Source organism: Vulpes lagopus, chromosome X (genome assembly GCF_018345385.1).
Source record: "Vulpes lagopus strain Blue_001 chromosome X, ASM1834538v1, whole genome shotgun sequence".
Lineage (NCBI taxonomy): Eukaryota > Metazoa > Chordata > Mammalia > Carnivora > Canidae > Vulpes > Vulpes lagopus.
The window spans coordinates 48,648,556-48,663,378 of NC_054848.1; the positions used below are offsets into that span (position 1 = coordinate 48,648,556).

General features: G+C 42.0%; 1 protein-coding gene across 12 annotated transcripts in view; it reads right to left on the reverse strand.

Annotated features, from left to right (window-relative positions):
* The window catches only part of ARHGEF9 (Cdc42 guanine nucleotide exchange factor 9), a 206,497-nt gene that overhangs the window by 21,699 nt on the left and 169,975 nt on the right, over positions 1 to 14,823 (reverse strand). For all 12 annotated transcript variants that reach the window (XM_041741718.1, XM_041741725.1, XM_041741724.1 and 9 more), the window contains one exon: positions 607 to 850. In XM_041741718.1, coding sequence (XP_041597652.1) covers positions 607 to 850 — 244 coding nt within the window. The remainder of the gene's footprint in view (positions 1 to 606; positions 851 to 14,823) is intronic.

A 14,823-nucleotide genomic window follows, 5' to 3' on the forward strand; every position in this document is an offset into this window, starting at 1 on the left:
GTACTAGCCACAAATGTCCTAAATGCTCTTTAGCCCTCACCAGACCTGGGTATAAAATTCCAATGAGCCCTATAGCCTTTACCCTTCAAAAGGAAGCCTTAAACTCAAGATTGAAAACAGGTGGTATGTCCTATCCCTTAAAGGATTTTGTCACCAGACTCTAACAAGAAAGTTAGTTGAATTATGTTGCTATAATATCAGCAACTCTTCCTTGACTAACCTCTCTACAGAAGATACAGCCATGTATCTAAGAATAAAACTAGGACTTCACTGAGATTACAGAACAGGTTGTATGATTGCCTTTGTGTTTGTTTGTTAATAAATATTTATATGTTTAGGAAAAATGATATTAAAGTTTGTTTCCAGTGTAATAGTCTTATCTAGTTATGAGGCTGTAAGGGAGGCCAAATTATAACTCTTACCTAACTCTGATTAGTAAAGACTACTGGTATCTCCCGAAAAGGACCTAATAATAGGAAACCACCAAAGTGGATTAGGTCAGTTTGCACCCGAAATATTCCCTCTGCTTCTAGAAAAATGAAGACTAATTCAAATCCTCTATGTTCTTCATAGCCATATTCTTCTTTCTCCTCTTAGATCACTTACCAATTTTTTCATCTTCCTGTACCATTTTCCTCTCTTCTCTGAAAGCTCTGAGCCAGCGTATCTTCTCCTCCAGCTTTTTGGCAAAGAATAGATGTATCTCCTCAGTTTCCTTGTTGTGAAGCTTGAAGGCATTTTTCATGCTGACATTAAAATCATCATCTCTGCCATCTTCAATGTCAACTACCTCATATTTATCCATGTCAATGCGGCCTTTGTAGTACAGGATGTCTCTTCGGATCAGATCCTATGTAGGAAGGAAGAAAAGGCTTTTTTACTGTAGGGATGTGCAGAGTAGGTGCCATAAGAGTTGGCTCATGGGCTCAGCAAGACGCTAAGACTGCCATTGTTTTGGAGTACCAACAGAGGTTAGATTGGTCAAATTTAGGCAGGTTAGCTTAGCAGTATGACATTGATAGGTTAGTTAACTAGATGCTTGTAGAGAAAGTCTTTGTCCTACATCCAAAGACCCTGTCTCAGACCCCAGCATCAATCTTTATATGTGTTTGTAAGATACACATATGGGAAAAAGGAAGCAGTAAGCCACACAATCATTGCTAGCATGGGCCTTTTCTTTTCCAAAATATTTGCAAGACTTCTAGAAGGATGAAATCAGCTTATTTCTTATTTCAGCTTATTTCAAACACCCAGCTTGGTGTTTGCCTAGAGTGTACTTGGGAATTTAAGCAGGCTAGTGAGACCTACATATCAGAGTGGAGATGAGTGGTAAGAGTATTAAGATGGCCACAGGCTGCTGGCTAGGAATGGTTTTATTGGAAGAGCTGAACACTTAGCACTCTAGGGAACTTTGGAGAAGGCCTAGTCTGGTAGGAGAAATAGGTGTAGGAGTTAAAAAAAATGCTTCATATATTGATTTGAATGAATCTCACAAATCTTATTGCATGAGAAAAATAAAAGTTGTAGTTGGATATACAAATATCCAAACAGTATAGGCCAGATAGGCAATATACAAACAATATATTGCCTATCTTCTATCATTGCTGTTTTACTCTCTGGTATACAGAATTGGATTAATACTAACTCTCAGTCCATGAGACACTCATCACTAGTCCACACAAGGTACTCTTATTTCTCTATTTATTTACTTACTTATTTTTAATACTATATTAAGCTTGGTGAACCTGCCACCCAATTTAAAAGGTATCATGCTGAACAGACATTTCTCCAAAGAAGACATTCAAAATGGCCAACAGACACATGAGAAAATACTCCACATCACTTGGCATCAGAGAAATACAAATCAAAACCACAATGAGATACCACTTCACACCAGTCAGAAGGCTAAAATGAACAAACAACAAATGTTGGCGAGGATGGAGAGAAAGGGGAACACTCTTACACTGCTGGTAGGAACACAAGCTGGTACACCTACTCTGGAAAACAGTATGGAAGTTCCTCAAAAAGTTAAAAATAGAGCTACCCTATGACCCAGCAATTGCACTGCTAGGTAATTATCCAAAGGATACAAACACAGTGATCTGAAGGGGCACCTGCACCCCTATGTTTATCGCAGTAATGCCCACAATAGCCAAACTATGGAAAGAGCCCTGATGTCCATGGACAGTTGAATGGATAAAGAATGGATAAAGAATGGACTATTAGCCATCAAAAAAGAAATTTCACCATTTGCAATGATGTGGATGGAACCAGAGGGTATTATGCTAGGCAAAATAAGTCAATCAGAGAAAGACAATTTTATGATTTCACTCATGTGGAATTTAAGAAAACAGATGATCACTGAAGAAAGGAGGAAAAAAGCAAATAAGATGAAATCCGAGAGGGAGACAAACCATCAAAGACTAAGTATAGGAAACAATTTTGAGGGTTGGTATTTGAGGGTTGGTAGAGGGGAGGTGGGTGGGAAGATGGGGTAAGTAGGTGATAGGCATTAAGGAGGGCATATGATGTATTGAGCACTGGATGTTTTTTTTTAAGATTTTATTTATTTATTTATTTATTTATTTATTTATTTATTTATTTATTTATTTATGAGAGACACAAAGAGAGAGGCAGAGACATAGGCTGGAGGAAAATCAGGCTCCCTATAGAGAGCCTAATGTGGGACTCAATCCCAGAACCCTGGGATCAGGCCCTGAGCTGAAGGCAGATGCTCAATCACTGAGCCACCCAGGCATCCCAGCACTGGGTGTTATATGCAACTGATGAATCACTGAACTCTACCTCTGAAACTAATATTATACTGTTGGTTGAATTTAAATAAAATAAAAAATTTTAAACAATTAAAAAAAATAAAAGCTATGATGCCACAGCAACCTTAAATTCCATGCTCATCACTCCTCTGGTTTCTTTTCTATACAGCTTTATCTCATCTATATCTATTCCACTTATATGAGTTTAAAAAACCTACAAAGAAATGCCACATAGTGTTTAGGGATGCATACATATGTACAAAAATTATACCAAAAATATGACAATGACACATGCCAAATTCAAGAGCATACAGAGATGAGAATGGGAAAATGGAAGGAAGGAAAAGGAAGGGAAGGAGCAGAGAGTGAGAAGAGGAAGAATGTATTTGTAATGAATTATTTCTTATGTTGGATAATAAATACGTAGGTGCCCATTGTATTATTTTTGTATCTTTTTGAATGTCAAATAATAAAAGGAAAACCAGAGGGATGGATGAAATGACCTGTGGACCTGTGGAATATAAGGTCTGATAGGTAGCTATCTCTCAGAGTGGTCTTCCAGTCCCTCCTCCTCTTAGCACTGTCCTCGACTTCTTCCTGAGAGCACATTGTAGAGAGCAAAGTGGAGTCTCTCGTATCAAGCAGGAGCCTGTGTCACGCAATTGCACAAGTTAAAGGTACTGCAATTATGAGATATCACTGGGACCAGCATCAGCTGACACCCCAGAACTGATAATAAGCAGAACCAGAGGAGGTATGCAGGGGCCCTAGACCAATTGAATCCCTTTAAAAGGGGGAGGATTTTGGTAGCAAACTGTCAGACTCCTCAGATATAACCTCTATATAAGTCTGACCACTTCAAAAATGCAACTGCCACTGAAAGCTCTGATTGATCTCTGAACAGAACTGAGAACTTTCCCTACTTGAACATAATAAGCAGTAAGTGCTGAAAGCTGACCTGGATTGGACTGAGGTCTTATCTCAACTGCATACCCATAGACTAACTTTGAGTTTGGTTCATTAACTTCCTATACTCCTTCTGTTATCCTGTCATGTGGTTTGTCTTATGCCCTGCTCTGTGTGCTGTGTAAGAAGCCAAGTTTAATCATATGGTGAAATATCATTGAGTTTGGAATCCTGAACCTGCTTTATAATTGTGATTAACTTAGCTTTATGATTGAATAAAGCTGACATTGTGGAAAGATTCAACTCATGTGTATACCTTCATAACATGCTCATGACACACATCTACTGTTGGGACCTGTGGTATGGCTGAGACTGGCCAAGAAGGTCCCATGAGCCACGTCCTAATAGATGTCTTCTACTGGCCAACTCATTCTGACCAACTCTACCTCCCTTCTGCTTATATTTGGCCTTTTAGACAATTTCACAGAATCAGAAGTGTTCACTAGTTTTTATTAACATTATACAGTTTGGTTAAACTATTCCCATTCTGCTGAATTGCCTTGCATGTGTCTGTTCTCAGCTGCAGGCTACTTGCAAAGAATTTGCCTTTGTAAACCTAACTCTTCACACTGGTAAACTGAGCTTTTTGGTATATCTGGGGAAGGCTGTCTTTAAGAATTTCCAACATTGCTCTATCAATCTCAAAACTGCAGGTTGTGAAATACAGGTTTTATTGAATTAAACCTCTACATCATTCTTTTCCTTCCATAATAATTATGCATATAAGTAGGCTGTGAGTACAGATGGGTTCTGATCTTTTGGGTGCCCCTGGCATCAAGTTCACAGGAGAGAAAAAGGTCAACTCTATAGAGTAGGCCAATGTTTCTCCAAGCCTGATTCAGAGCCTAGGTTCCTTTTAGCATGCTCGAAATGGACAAGCTCAATCCTGGCCAAAAGGATGGGGTAGTTTCCATGCACTGATTTCCACAATCCTCAGGAATACTTTGAGATATATGCATAAAAAGTGGGCCTTGTCAGTCTAACTACAAAATCAGGACAAGCAAAGGAGAATGGATTGATGTGATCTAGTTTGATCTCATAAAGGCCTGAAACTGGACTTAAAATACTTAATACAAATACACAGAGAACTGGGAAGCCAGGTCTGGATCACATAGCTAATAGGTGGATGCCTATCTAACTAGAATAGGCAGCCTTAACCTCCCACTATTCCTAACTTCAGCTTATGAGACAGAGAAACAGAAAGGCTCCATAGAAATCTGTTTTTTGGGTGAGGGGCAAGATGGCGGAGGAGTAGGGTCTCCAAGTCACCTGTCCTCAGCAAATTACCTAGAAAACCATCCAATCATCCTGAAAACCTACGAATTCGGCCTGAGATTTAAAGAGAGACCAGCTGGAACGCTACAGTGAGAAGAGTTCGCGCTTCTATCAAGGTAGGAAGACGGGAAAAAGAAATAAAGAAACAAAAGGCCTCCAAGGGGGAGGGGCCCCGCGAGGAGCCGGGCTGAGGCCGGGGCGAGTGTCCCCAGGACAGGAGAGCCCCGTCCCGGAGGAGCAGGAGCTGCACCGACCTTCCCCGCGGAAAGGGGCTCCCCGGGAATTGGAGCAGGATCCCCAGAAAGGCAGGGACGCCCTCGGGCTCCCTGGGACAGTAACAGAGGAACTGCGCCCCGGGAGATGCGCCGAGCTCCCTAAGGGCTGCAGCGCTCGGCGGGGCCCGGAGCAGCTCGGAGGGGCTCGGGCGGCGGCTCCGCGGAGGGGGCTGCGGGGCTCCGGGAACAGCTCAGCGGCGGCGGCTCGGGCGGAGGAAGAAGCTCCGCGCGGAGGGGGCGGCGCGGCTCCGGGAACAGCTCGGAGGGGCTCGGGCGGCGGCTCCGCGGAGGGGGCTGCGCGGCTCCGGGAACAGCTCAGCGGCGGCGGCCCGCGCAGAGGAAGAAGCTCCGCGCGGAGGGGGCTGCGCGGCTCCGGGAACAGCTCGGAGAGGCTCGGGCGGCGGCTCCGCGGAGGGGGCTGCACCGCCGGGAGCGCGAATCCAACAGCGCAGGCCCCGGAGCACAGGGCGCCGGGACACAGCCCAGGATCCGGCCTCCCCCGGGACAGGCAGAGGCCGGGAGGGCCCAGGACAGCAAGGACGCTCCTGCCTGGAACTGAGCAGATCAGCGGCCCCGCCCCGGAGCCCCCAGGCCCTGCAGAAGGAGAGCCCCGGAGCTACTGCGGGGGCTGGATCCAGGGTCCCAGAGCTGGCCCCGCCACTGTGGCTTCCTCCCGGGGCCTCACGGGGTCAACAACCCCCACCGAGCCCTGCACCAGGCAGGGGCAGAGCAGCTCCCCCAAGTGCCAACACCTGAGAATCAGCACAGCAGGCCCCTCCCCCAGAAGACCAGCGAGACGGACCAGTTCCAAGGGAAGTCAAGGGACTTAAACTACACAGAATCGGAAGATACTCCCCCGTGGTTTTTTTTTGTTTTTTGTTTTTTTGTTTTTGTTTTTTTTTGGTGTTTTTTTTTTTTTTGTTTTGTTTTGTGCTTTTTTTTCTCTCTTTCTTCTTGATTTCTGATTGCTTCCCCCACCCCCCCTTTTTTCTTTTTTCTCCTTTCTTTCTTTTTCTTTCTTTTTCTTCTCTTTTTCCCCTATTTTTTTCTTCTTTCTCTTTTTTCTTTTTCTCTTTTCTTTCCTTCTCTCTCTTTTTCTCCTTTTCCCAATACAACTTGTTTTTGGCCACTCTGCACTGAGCAAAATGACTAGAAGGAAAACCCCTCAAAAAAAGAATCAGAAACAGCCCACTCTCCCACAGAGTTACAAAATATGGATTACAATTCAATGTCAGAAAGCCAATTCAGAAGCACTATTTTACAGCTACTGGTGGCTCTAGAAAAAACCATAAAGGACTCAAGAGACTTCATGACTGCAGAATTTAGATCTAATCAGGCAGAAATTAAAAATCAATTAAACGAGATGGAATCCAAGCTAGAAGTCCTAACGACGAGGCTTGACGAGGTGGAAGAACGAGTGAGTGACATAGAAGACAAGTTGATGGCAAAGAGGGAAACTGAGGAAAAAAGAGACGGGCAATTAAAAGACCATGAGGATAGATTAAGGGAAATAAATGATAGCCTGAGGAAGAAAAACCTACGTTTAATTGGGGTTCCCGAGGGCGCGGAAAGGGACAGAGGGCCAGAATATGTATTTGAACAAATCCTAGCTGAAAACTTTCCGAATCTGGGAAGGGAAACAGGCATTCAGATCCAGGAAATAGAGAGATCTCCCCCTAAAATCAATAAAAACCGTTCAACACCTCGACATTTAATAGTGAAGCTTGCAAATTCCAAAGATAAGGAGAAGATCCTTAAAGCAGCAAGAGAAAAAAAGTCCCTGACTTTTATGGGGAGGAATATTAGGGTAACAGCAGACCTCTCCACAGAGACCTGGCAGGCCAGAAAGGGCTGGCAGGATATATTCAGGGTCCTAAATGAAAAGAACATGCAACCAAGAATACTTTACCCCGCAAGGCTTTCATTCAAAATGGAAGGAGAGATAAAGAGCTTCCAAGACAGGCAGGAACTGAAAGAATATGTAACCTCCAAACCAGCTCTGCAAGAAATTTTAAGGGGGACTCTTAAAATTCCCCTTTAAGAAGAAGTTCAGTGGAACAATCCACAAAAACAAGGACTGAATAGATATGATGACACTAAACTCATATCTATCAATAGTAACTCTGAATGTGAACGGGCTTAATGACCCCATCAAAAGGCGCAGGGTTTCAGACTGGATAAAAAAGCAGGACCCATCTATTTGCTGTCTACAAGAGACTCATTTTAGACAGAAGGACACCTACAACCTGAAAATAAAAGGTTGGAGAACCATTTACCATTCAAATGGTCCTCAAAAGAAAGCAGGGGTTGCCATCCTTATATCAGATAAATTAAAATTTACCCCGAAGACTATAGTGAGAGATGAAGAGGGACACTATCTCATACTCAAAGGATCTATCCAACAAGAGGACTTAACAATCCTCAATATATATGCCCCGAATGTGGGAGCTGCCAAATATTTAAACCAATTAATAACCAAACTCAAGAAATACCTTGATAATAATACACTTATACTTGGTGACTTCAATCTAGCTCTTTCTACCCTGGATAGGTCTTCTAAGCACAATATCTCCAAAGAAACGAGAGCTTTAAATGATACACTGGACCAGATGGATTTCACAGATATCTACAGAACTTTACATCCAAACTCAACTGAATACACATTCTTCTCAAGTGCACATGGAACTTTCTCCAGAATAGACCACATACTGGGTCACAAATCGGGTCTGAACCGATACCAAAAGATCGGGATAGTCCCCTGTATATTCTCAGACCATAATGCCTTGAAATTAGAACTTAATCACAACAAGAAATATGGAAGGACCACAAACACGTGGAGGTTAAGGACCATCCTGCTAAAAGATGAAAAGGTCAACCAGGAAATTAAGGAAGAATTAAAAAGATTCATGGAAACTAATGAAAATGAAGATACAACCGTTCAAAATCTTTGGGATGCAGCAAAAGCAGTCCTGAGGGGGAAATACATCGGAATAGAAGCATACATTCAAAAACTGGAAAGATCTCAAATTCAAAAGCTCACCTTACACATAAAGGAACTAGAGAAAAAGCAACAAATAGACCCCACCCCCAGCAGAAGAAGAGAGTTAATTAAAATTCGAGCAGAACTCAATGATATCGAGACCAAAAGAACTGTGGAACAGATCAACAGAACCAGGAGTTGGTTCTTTGAAAGAATTAATAAGATAGATAAACCATTAGCCAACCTTATTAAAAAGAAGAGAAAGAAGACTCAAATTAATAAAATCATGAATGAGAAAGGGGACATCACTACCAACACCAAGGAAATACAAACGATTTTAAAAACATATTATGAACAGCTGTATGCCAATAAATTAGGAAATCTAGAAGAAATGGACGCATTCCTGGAAAGCCACAAACTACCAAAACTGGAGCAGGAAGAAATAGAAAACCTGAACAGGCCAATAACCAGGGAGGAAATTGAAGCAGTCATCAAAAACCTCCCAAGACACAAGAGTCCAGGGCCAGATGGCTTCCCAGGGGAATTCTATCAAACGTTTAAAGAAGAAATCATACCTATTCTACTAAAGCTGTTTGGAAAGATAGAAAGAGATGGAGTACTTCCAAATTCGTTCTATGAGGCCAGCATCACCTTAATTCCGAAACCAGACAAAGACCCCACCAAAAAGGAGAATTACAGACCAATATCCCTGATGAACATGGATGCAAAAATTCTCAACAAGATACTAGCCAATAGGATCCAACAACACATTAAGAAAATTATTCACCATGACCAAGTAGGATTTATCCCTGGGACACAAGGCTGGTTCAACACTCGTAAAACCATCAATGTGATTCATCATATCAGCAAGAGAAAAACCAAGAACCATATGATACTCTCATTAGATGCAGAGAAAGCATTTGACAAAATACAGCATCCATTCCTGATCAAAACCCTTCAGAGTGTTGGGATAGAGGGAACTTTCCTCGACATCTTAAAAGCCATCTACGAAAAGCCCACAGCAAATATCATTCTCAATGGGGAAGCACTGGGAGCCTTTCCCCTAAGATCAGGAACAAGACAGGGATGTCCACTCTCACCACTGCTGTTCAACATAGTTCTGGAAGTCCTCGCCTCAGCAATCAGACAACAAAAAGACATTAAAGGCATTCAAATTGGCAAAGAAGAAGTCAAACTCTCCCTCTTCGCCGATGACATGATACTCTACATAGAAAACCCAAAAGCCTCCACCCCCAGATTGCTAGAACTCATACAGCAATTTGGTAGCGTGGCAGGATACAAAATCAATGCCCAGAAATCAATGGCATTTCTATACACTAACAATGAGACTGAAGAAACAGAAATTAAGGAGTCAATCCCATTTACAATTGCACCCAAAAGCATAAGATACCTAGGAATAAACCTAACCAAAGAGGTAAAAGATCTATACCCTAAAAACTGTAGAACACTTCTGAAAGAAATTGAGGAAGACACAAAGAGATGGAAAAATATTCCATGCTCATGGATTGGCAGAATTAATATTGTAAAAATGTCAATGTTACCCAGGGCAATTTATACGTTTAATGCAATCCCTATCAAAATACCATGGACTTTCTTCAGAGAGTTAGAACAAATTATTTTAAGATTTGTGTGGAATCAGAAAAGACCCCGAATAGCCAGGGGAATTTTAAAAAAGAAAACCTTAGCTGGGGGCATCACAATGCCAGATTTCAGGTTGTATTACAAAGCTGTGGTCATCAAGACAGTGTGGTACTGGCACAAAAACAGACACATAGATCAATGGAACAGAATAGAGAACCCAGAAGTGGACCCTGAAATGTACGGCCATCTAATATTCGATAAAGGAGGAAAGACTATCCATTGGAAGAAAGACAGTCTCTTCAATAAATGGTGCTGGGAAAATTGGACATCCACATGCAGAAGAATGAAACTGGACCACTCTCTTTCACCATACACAAAGATAAACTCAAAATGGATGAGAGATCTAAATGTGAGACAAGATTCCATCAAAATCCTAGAGGAGAACACAGGCAACACCCTTTTTGAACTTGGCCACAGTAACTTCTTGCAAGATACATCCACGAAGGCAAAAGAAACAAAAGCAAAAATGAACTATTGGGACTTCATCAAGATAAGAAGCTTTTGCACAGCAAAGGATACAGTCAACAAAACTAAAAGACAACCTACAGAATGGGAGAAGATATTTGCAAATGACATATCAGATAAAGGGCTAGTTTCCAAAATCTATAAAGAACTTATTAAACTCAACACCAAAGAAACAAACAATCCAATCATGAAATGGGCAAAAGACATGAAGAGAAATCTCACAGAGGAAGACATGGACATGGCCAACATGCACATGAGAAAATGCTCTGCATCACTTGCCATCAGGGAAATACAAATCAAAACCACAATGAGATACCACCTCACACCAGTGAGAATGGGGAAAATTAACAAGGCAGGAAACAACAAATGTTGGAGAGGATGCGGAGAAAAGGGAACCCTGTTACACTGTTGGTGGGAATGTGAACTGGTGCAGCCACTCTGGAAAACTGTGTGGAGGTTCCTCAAAGAGTTAAAAATAGACCTGCCCTACGACCCAGCAATTGCACTGTTGGGGATTTACCCCAAAGATTCAGATGCAATGAAACGTCGGGACACCTGCACCCCGATGTTTCTATCAGCAATGGCCACAATAGCCAAACTGTGGAAGGAGCCTCGGTGTCCATCGAAAGATGAATGGATAAAGAAGATGTGGTTTATGTATACAATGGAATATTACTCAGCAATTAGAAACGACAAATACCCACCATTTGCTTCAACGTGGATGGAACTGGAGGGTATTATGCTGAGTGAAATAAGTCAATCGGAGAAGGACAAACAGTGTATGTTCTCATTCATTTGGGGAATATGAATAATAGTGAAAGGGAATATAAAGGAAGGGAAAAGAAATGTTGGGAAATATCAGGAAGGGAGACAGAACATAAAGACTCCTAACTCGGGGAAACGAACTAGGGGTGGTGGAAGGGGAGGAGGGCGGGTGTTGGAGGGGAATGGGTGACGGGCACTGAGGTGGACACTTGATGGGATGAGCACTGGGTGTTTTTCTGTATGTTGGTAAATTAAACACCAATAAAAGTTAATTAAAAAAAAAAAAAAAAGAAATCTGTTTTTTTTTATTTCTTTTCCTGCTTCTATTCTTGCTAGGACCTGCACCCCCACCTCACTTTACACATATGTCTTATAATGCAAGCAGCATATGTCCTCCTTATGAGGGACAGGATTTAATGATTTTTCTAGAATAGGTAACATCTAAGGAGAGATCAGGTGAGAATGACTAGACAAAGCTATCATGTGCGTATTCTGCACAATAGTAGCTAGGTATCTCAATGCCAAGATCCCCTGGCTCCAAGGAATAATACCTAGGCCCTCATCTTTGTTCAAACTAGTACCTAGAAGACTATGGGGACACATATACCAGACTATCATCCTCAGTAAAACCTCCCAGACCTTTTTTATACCCCCCCAACCTTGAACTAAGATGAGACTCCCTCCTTTCCTTTCTGAGTTTCCCAGACACTGTCTGTATCTGTTCTCTCTGTATTTTCAGTAAAGTCTGCTTTCACCTCCTACAGGCTCACGTTTTATTTCTATCCTTCATGAAGCCAAGAATGCTCTTGATGGTCCTGCAGGACCCCCTTTGGGTCCTTGAACCCAGCCTGCCAGCATTACCTGTAGCTTCTTTTGACTCTAAGTTGGTATATTATAATCATTGTCAGCCTCCAAAACCTTTTTGAACAGTAGGTTCAAAACTACTACATTAGGTTCAAAACTGGTACTAACTAGTTTCCAAAAACTGGAAAGGATATACATGATCTTAGAGCTAAATTAAAAGCATCAACTGAAACTCCTATTGTTTCTTTAGATATTTAAGGATAACAAGACACTTGAGAGAATTCTGCCTCTGTGGTAGGGGAACAGGACTAGAGAAATATATCATTAAGGTTCTCCCTTTGCCTACTCTTTCTAGCTCTCCAGAGGGTTGAATGTGAATTTTCAGGTACCAGACTGGTTATAAAGCCAAGTTTAGGGATGTGATACAATAGGAATGATTAAGAATGACCTACTGTTCAAAAAACCCCATCAGAAATGGTAGCTAAGGCCACAAAGCAGCATGCAACATGCACAGAAAGAGTGTGAGTTATACAAACTCCGAGCTGCTTAACCTACCAGCTGTGATCTTGGGCAAGCCATTTTATCTCTCTGAACCTTAATTTTCTCGATTATGAGACTAGACAAGTAATCCTTACCTTGTAAAATGGTTGTAAAGCTCAAATTTAAACATGCAGTTTCCAAGCCATGAGGCCAGCCTTATCTGATAAATGTGGTGCTGAGCTTTCTTGGTCCCAGACTAATTTTTTGTAGGCTTTTAAAACTCCTTTAATGAACCTAAAAATCTCACTGCCTCCTTTAGTACATTTAAACTTTCAAAATAAGTTAAATATTGTGACAAAAATAAATCAAAGCAAAAGTAACTGAATATTTTAAAATTTACATAGCTAGTTCTTTGTTCTTGGAAATTCCATATACCTTTTCATGGAGGCAGTGGTCACACATCTATACTTAGCCTCACACTAATATGTTCTCTCAGCCCCAACAATGCTTTCTATTCCAATCATTCTAGCCTTCAAAGTCAAATTTACACATTCTTCCTCCTCAAAGAAGTCTTTCCTGACTGCATCTTCTACCTCAAGTCATTGCAGTTTCCCTTTTCTGAATGCTAGCACTGATAATGAAGACCATTACCCAATTTAAACTCAGTCACCACAATGCTGAGTTACATTAGTCTGTTTCACAGCTTATAGTCTATCTTCAGTCTACTGAAGCTATGCCCAGTAGTGCACCTTCCTTGCTCCTGCCTTACTCAGGGGCTGTCCAGGGAAAGACAGCTGGCAAAGCCTCAGAAGTTTCTCTGCTCAGCTTCTGCACATGGCAAGGGGACAAAGTCCTCTAGAGCCCTGGTTGCCTGAGGTCCTTTTGGGACCAAGCTGCCCAAATGCCACTTGGTAATGGTGGTCTAAGTGCTTTCATAGGGACACGGTGAATAGGTACTCACCACAGATGCTATTTAGATCATCACAAGTTCCCTGCATATATGGGTTAGTTTCTAATAGCATGCTAACCTTCTTCCTTTTTTCTTCCATTCACCCAATTTGGAGGATATTAAAGGAACTAGTGCTTCTCCAGAAGGTCCCTGGCAGTCTGCAGACAAGCACTGAGCCTAGCCAGGGATCCAGCAAGGAGCCTACTCCAGTTTCTGACATTGCATAATTCAAACATCTGGGAGATAATTGAATTTGGCCTTACTGGGTAGTCATGGGGTTTATTATTATTTTTATTTTTTTTATTGGAGTTCGATTTGCCAACATATAGTATAACACCCAGTGCTCATCCCATCAAGTGACCCCTCAGTGCCCATCACCCAGTCACCCCATCCCCCCACCCACCTACCCTTCCACTACTCCTTATTCACTTCCCAGAGTTAGGAGTCTGTCATGTTAAAGGGGAAAGGAGAGAAAATGAGTGGGAAATATCAGAGAAGGTGACAGAACATGAGAGTCAGTTATTAAGACACTGTAAAACATTCTGTATGAATGACAGATGCTACAATCTGGGGGAATGTAACTCTTAAGGACTGCAGCCTGTCTCACTCCCTAGTCAGTAAAGTCTTTCCTCTTTATTTTTTTTTAAATTTGTTTATTTATTTATGATAGACATAGAGAGAAAGAGAGGCAGAGACACAGGAGGAGGGAGAAGCAGGCTCCATGCCGGGAGCCTGACGCGGGACTCGATCCCGGGACTCCAGGATCGCACCCTGGGCCAAAGGCAGGCGCCAAACTGCTGAGCCACCCAGGGATCCCCTTTAAAGTCTTTCCTCTTTAAAGAGGCGCCCTAGTTACTGTCCACTCCTAGCCTTGAGCACCATGAGTTTTCTCTCCAGAGCCTGAGAAAGGCACATGGGACTAGGACTGGGCTTATGTTTCTCATTATTGCATTCCAGCATCTAGAGTACCTTCATAATAACAAAATAATAAGAGGACGTCTGGGTGGCTCAGCAGTTGAGCATCTGCCTTCGGCTCAGGGCGTGATCCCTGGGTTCCGGGATCGAATCCAGCATTGGGCTCCCTGCAGGGAGCCTGCTTCTCCCTCTGCCTATGTCTCTGCCTTCTCTCTGTGTCCCTCATGAATAAAATAAACAAAAAGATAATAACAGCAACAACAATGGCAACAGTTGACTCTTAGCATTTATCATATGCTAGGCACTATTCCAAATGCTTTGGATTTCTGCCCACCCAGCTTTATTGAGGTATAATTGACAAATAAAGATTTTATATATTTAAAGCATATAATGTGATATTTGATGTATGTATACATTGTAAAATCATCACCACAATCAAGATAATTAACATATATATCGTCTCACACAGTTACTTATTTTTGTGATGAGAACACTTAAGTTCTAATTTCTTAG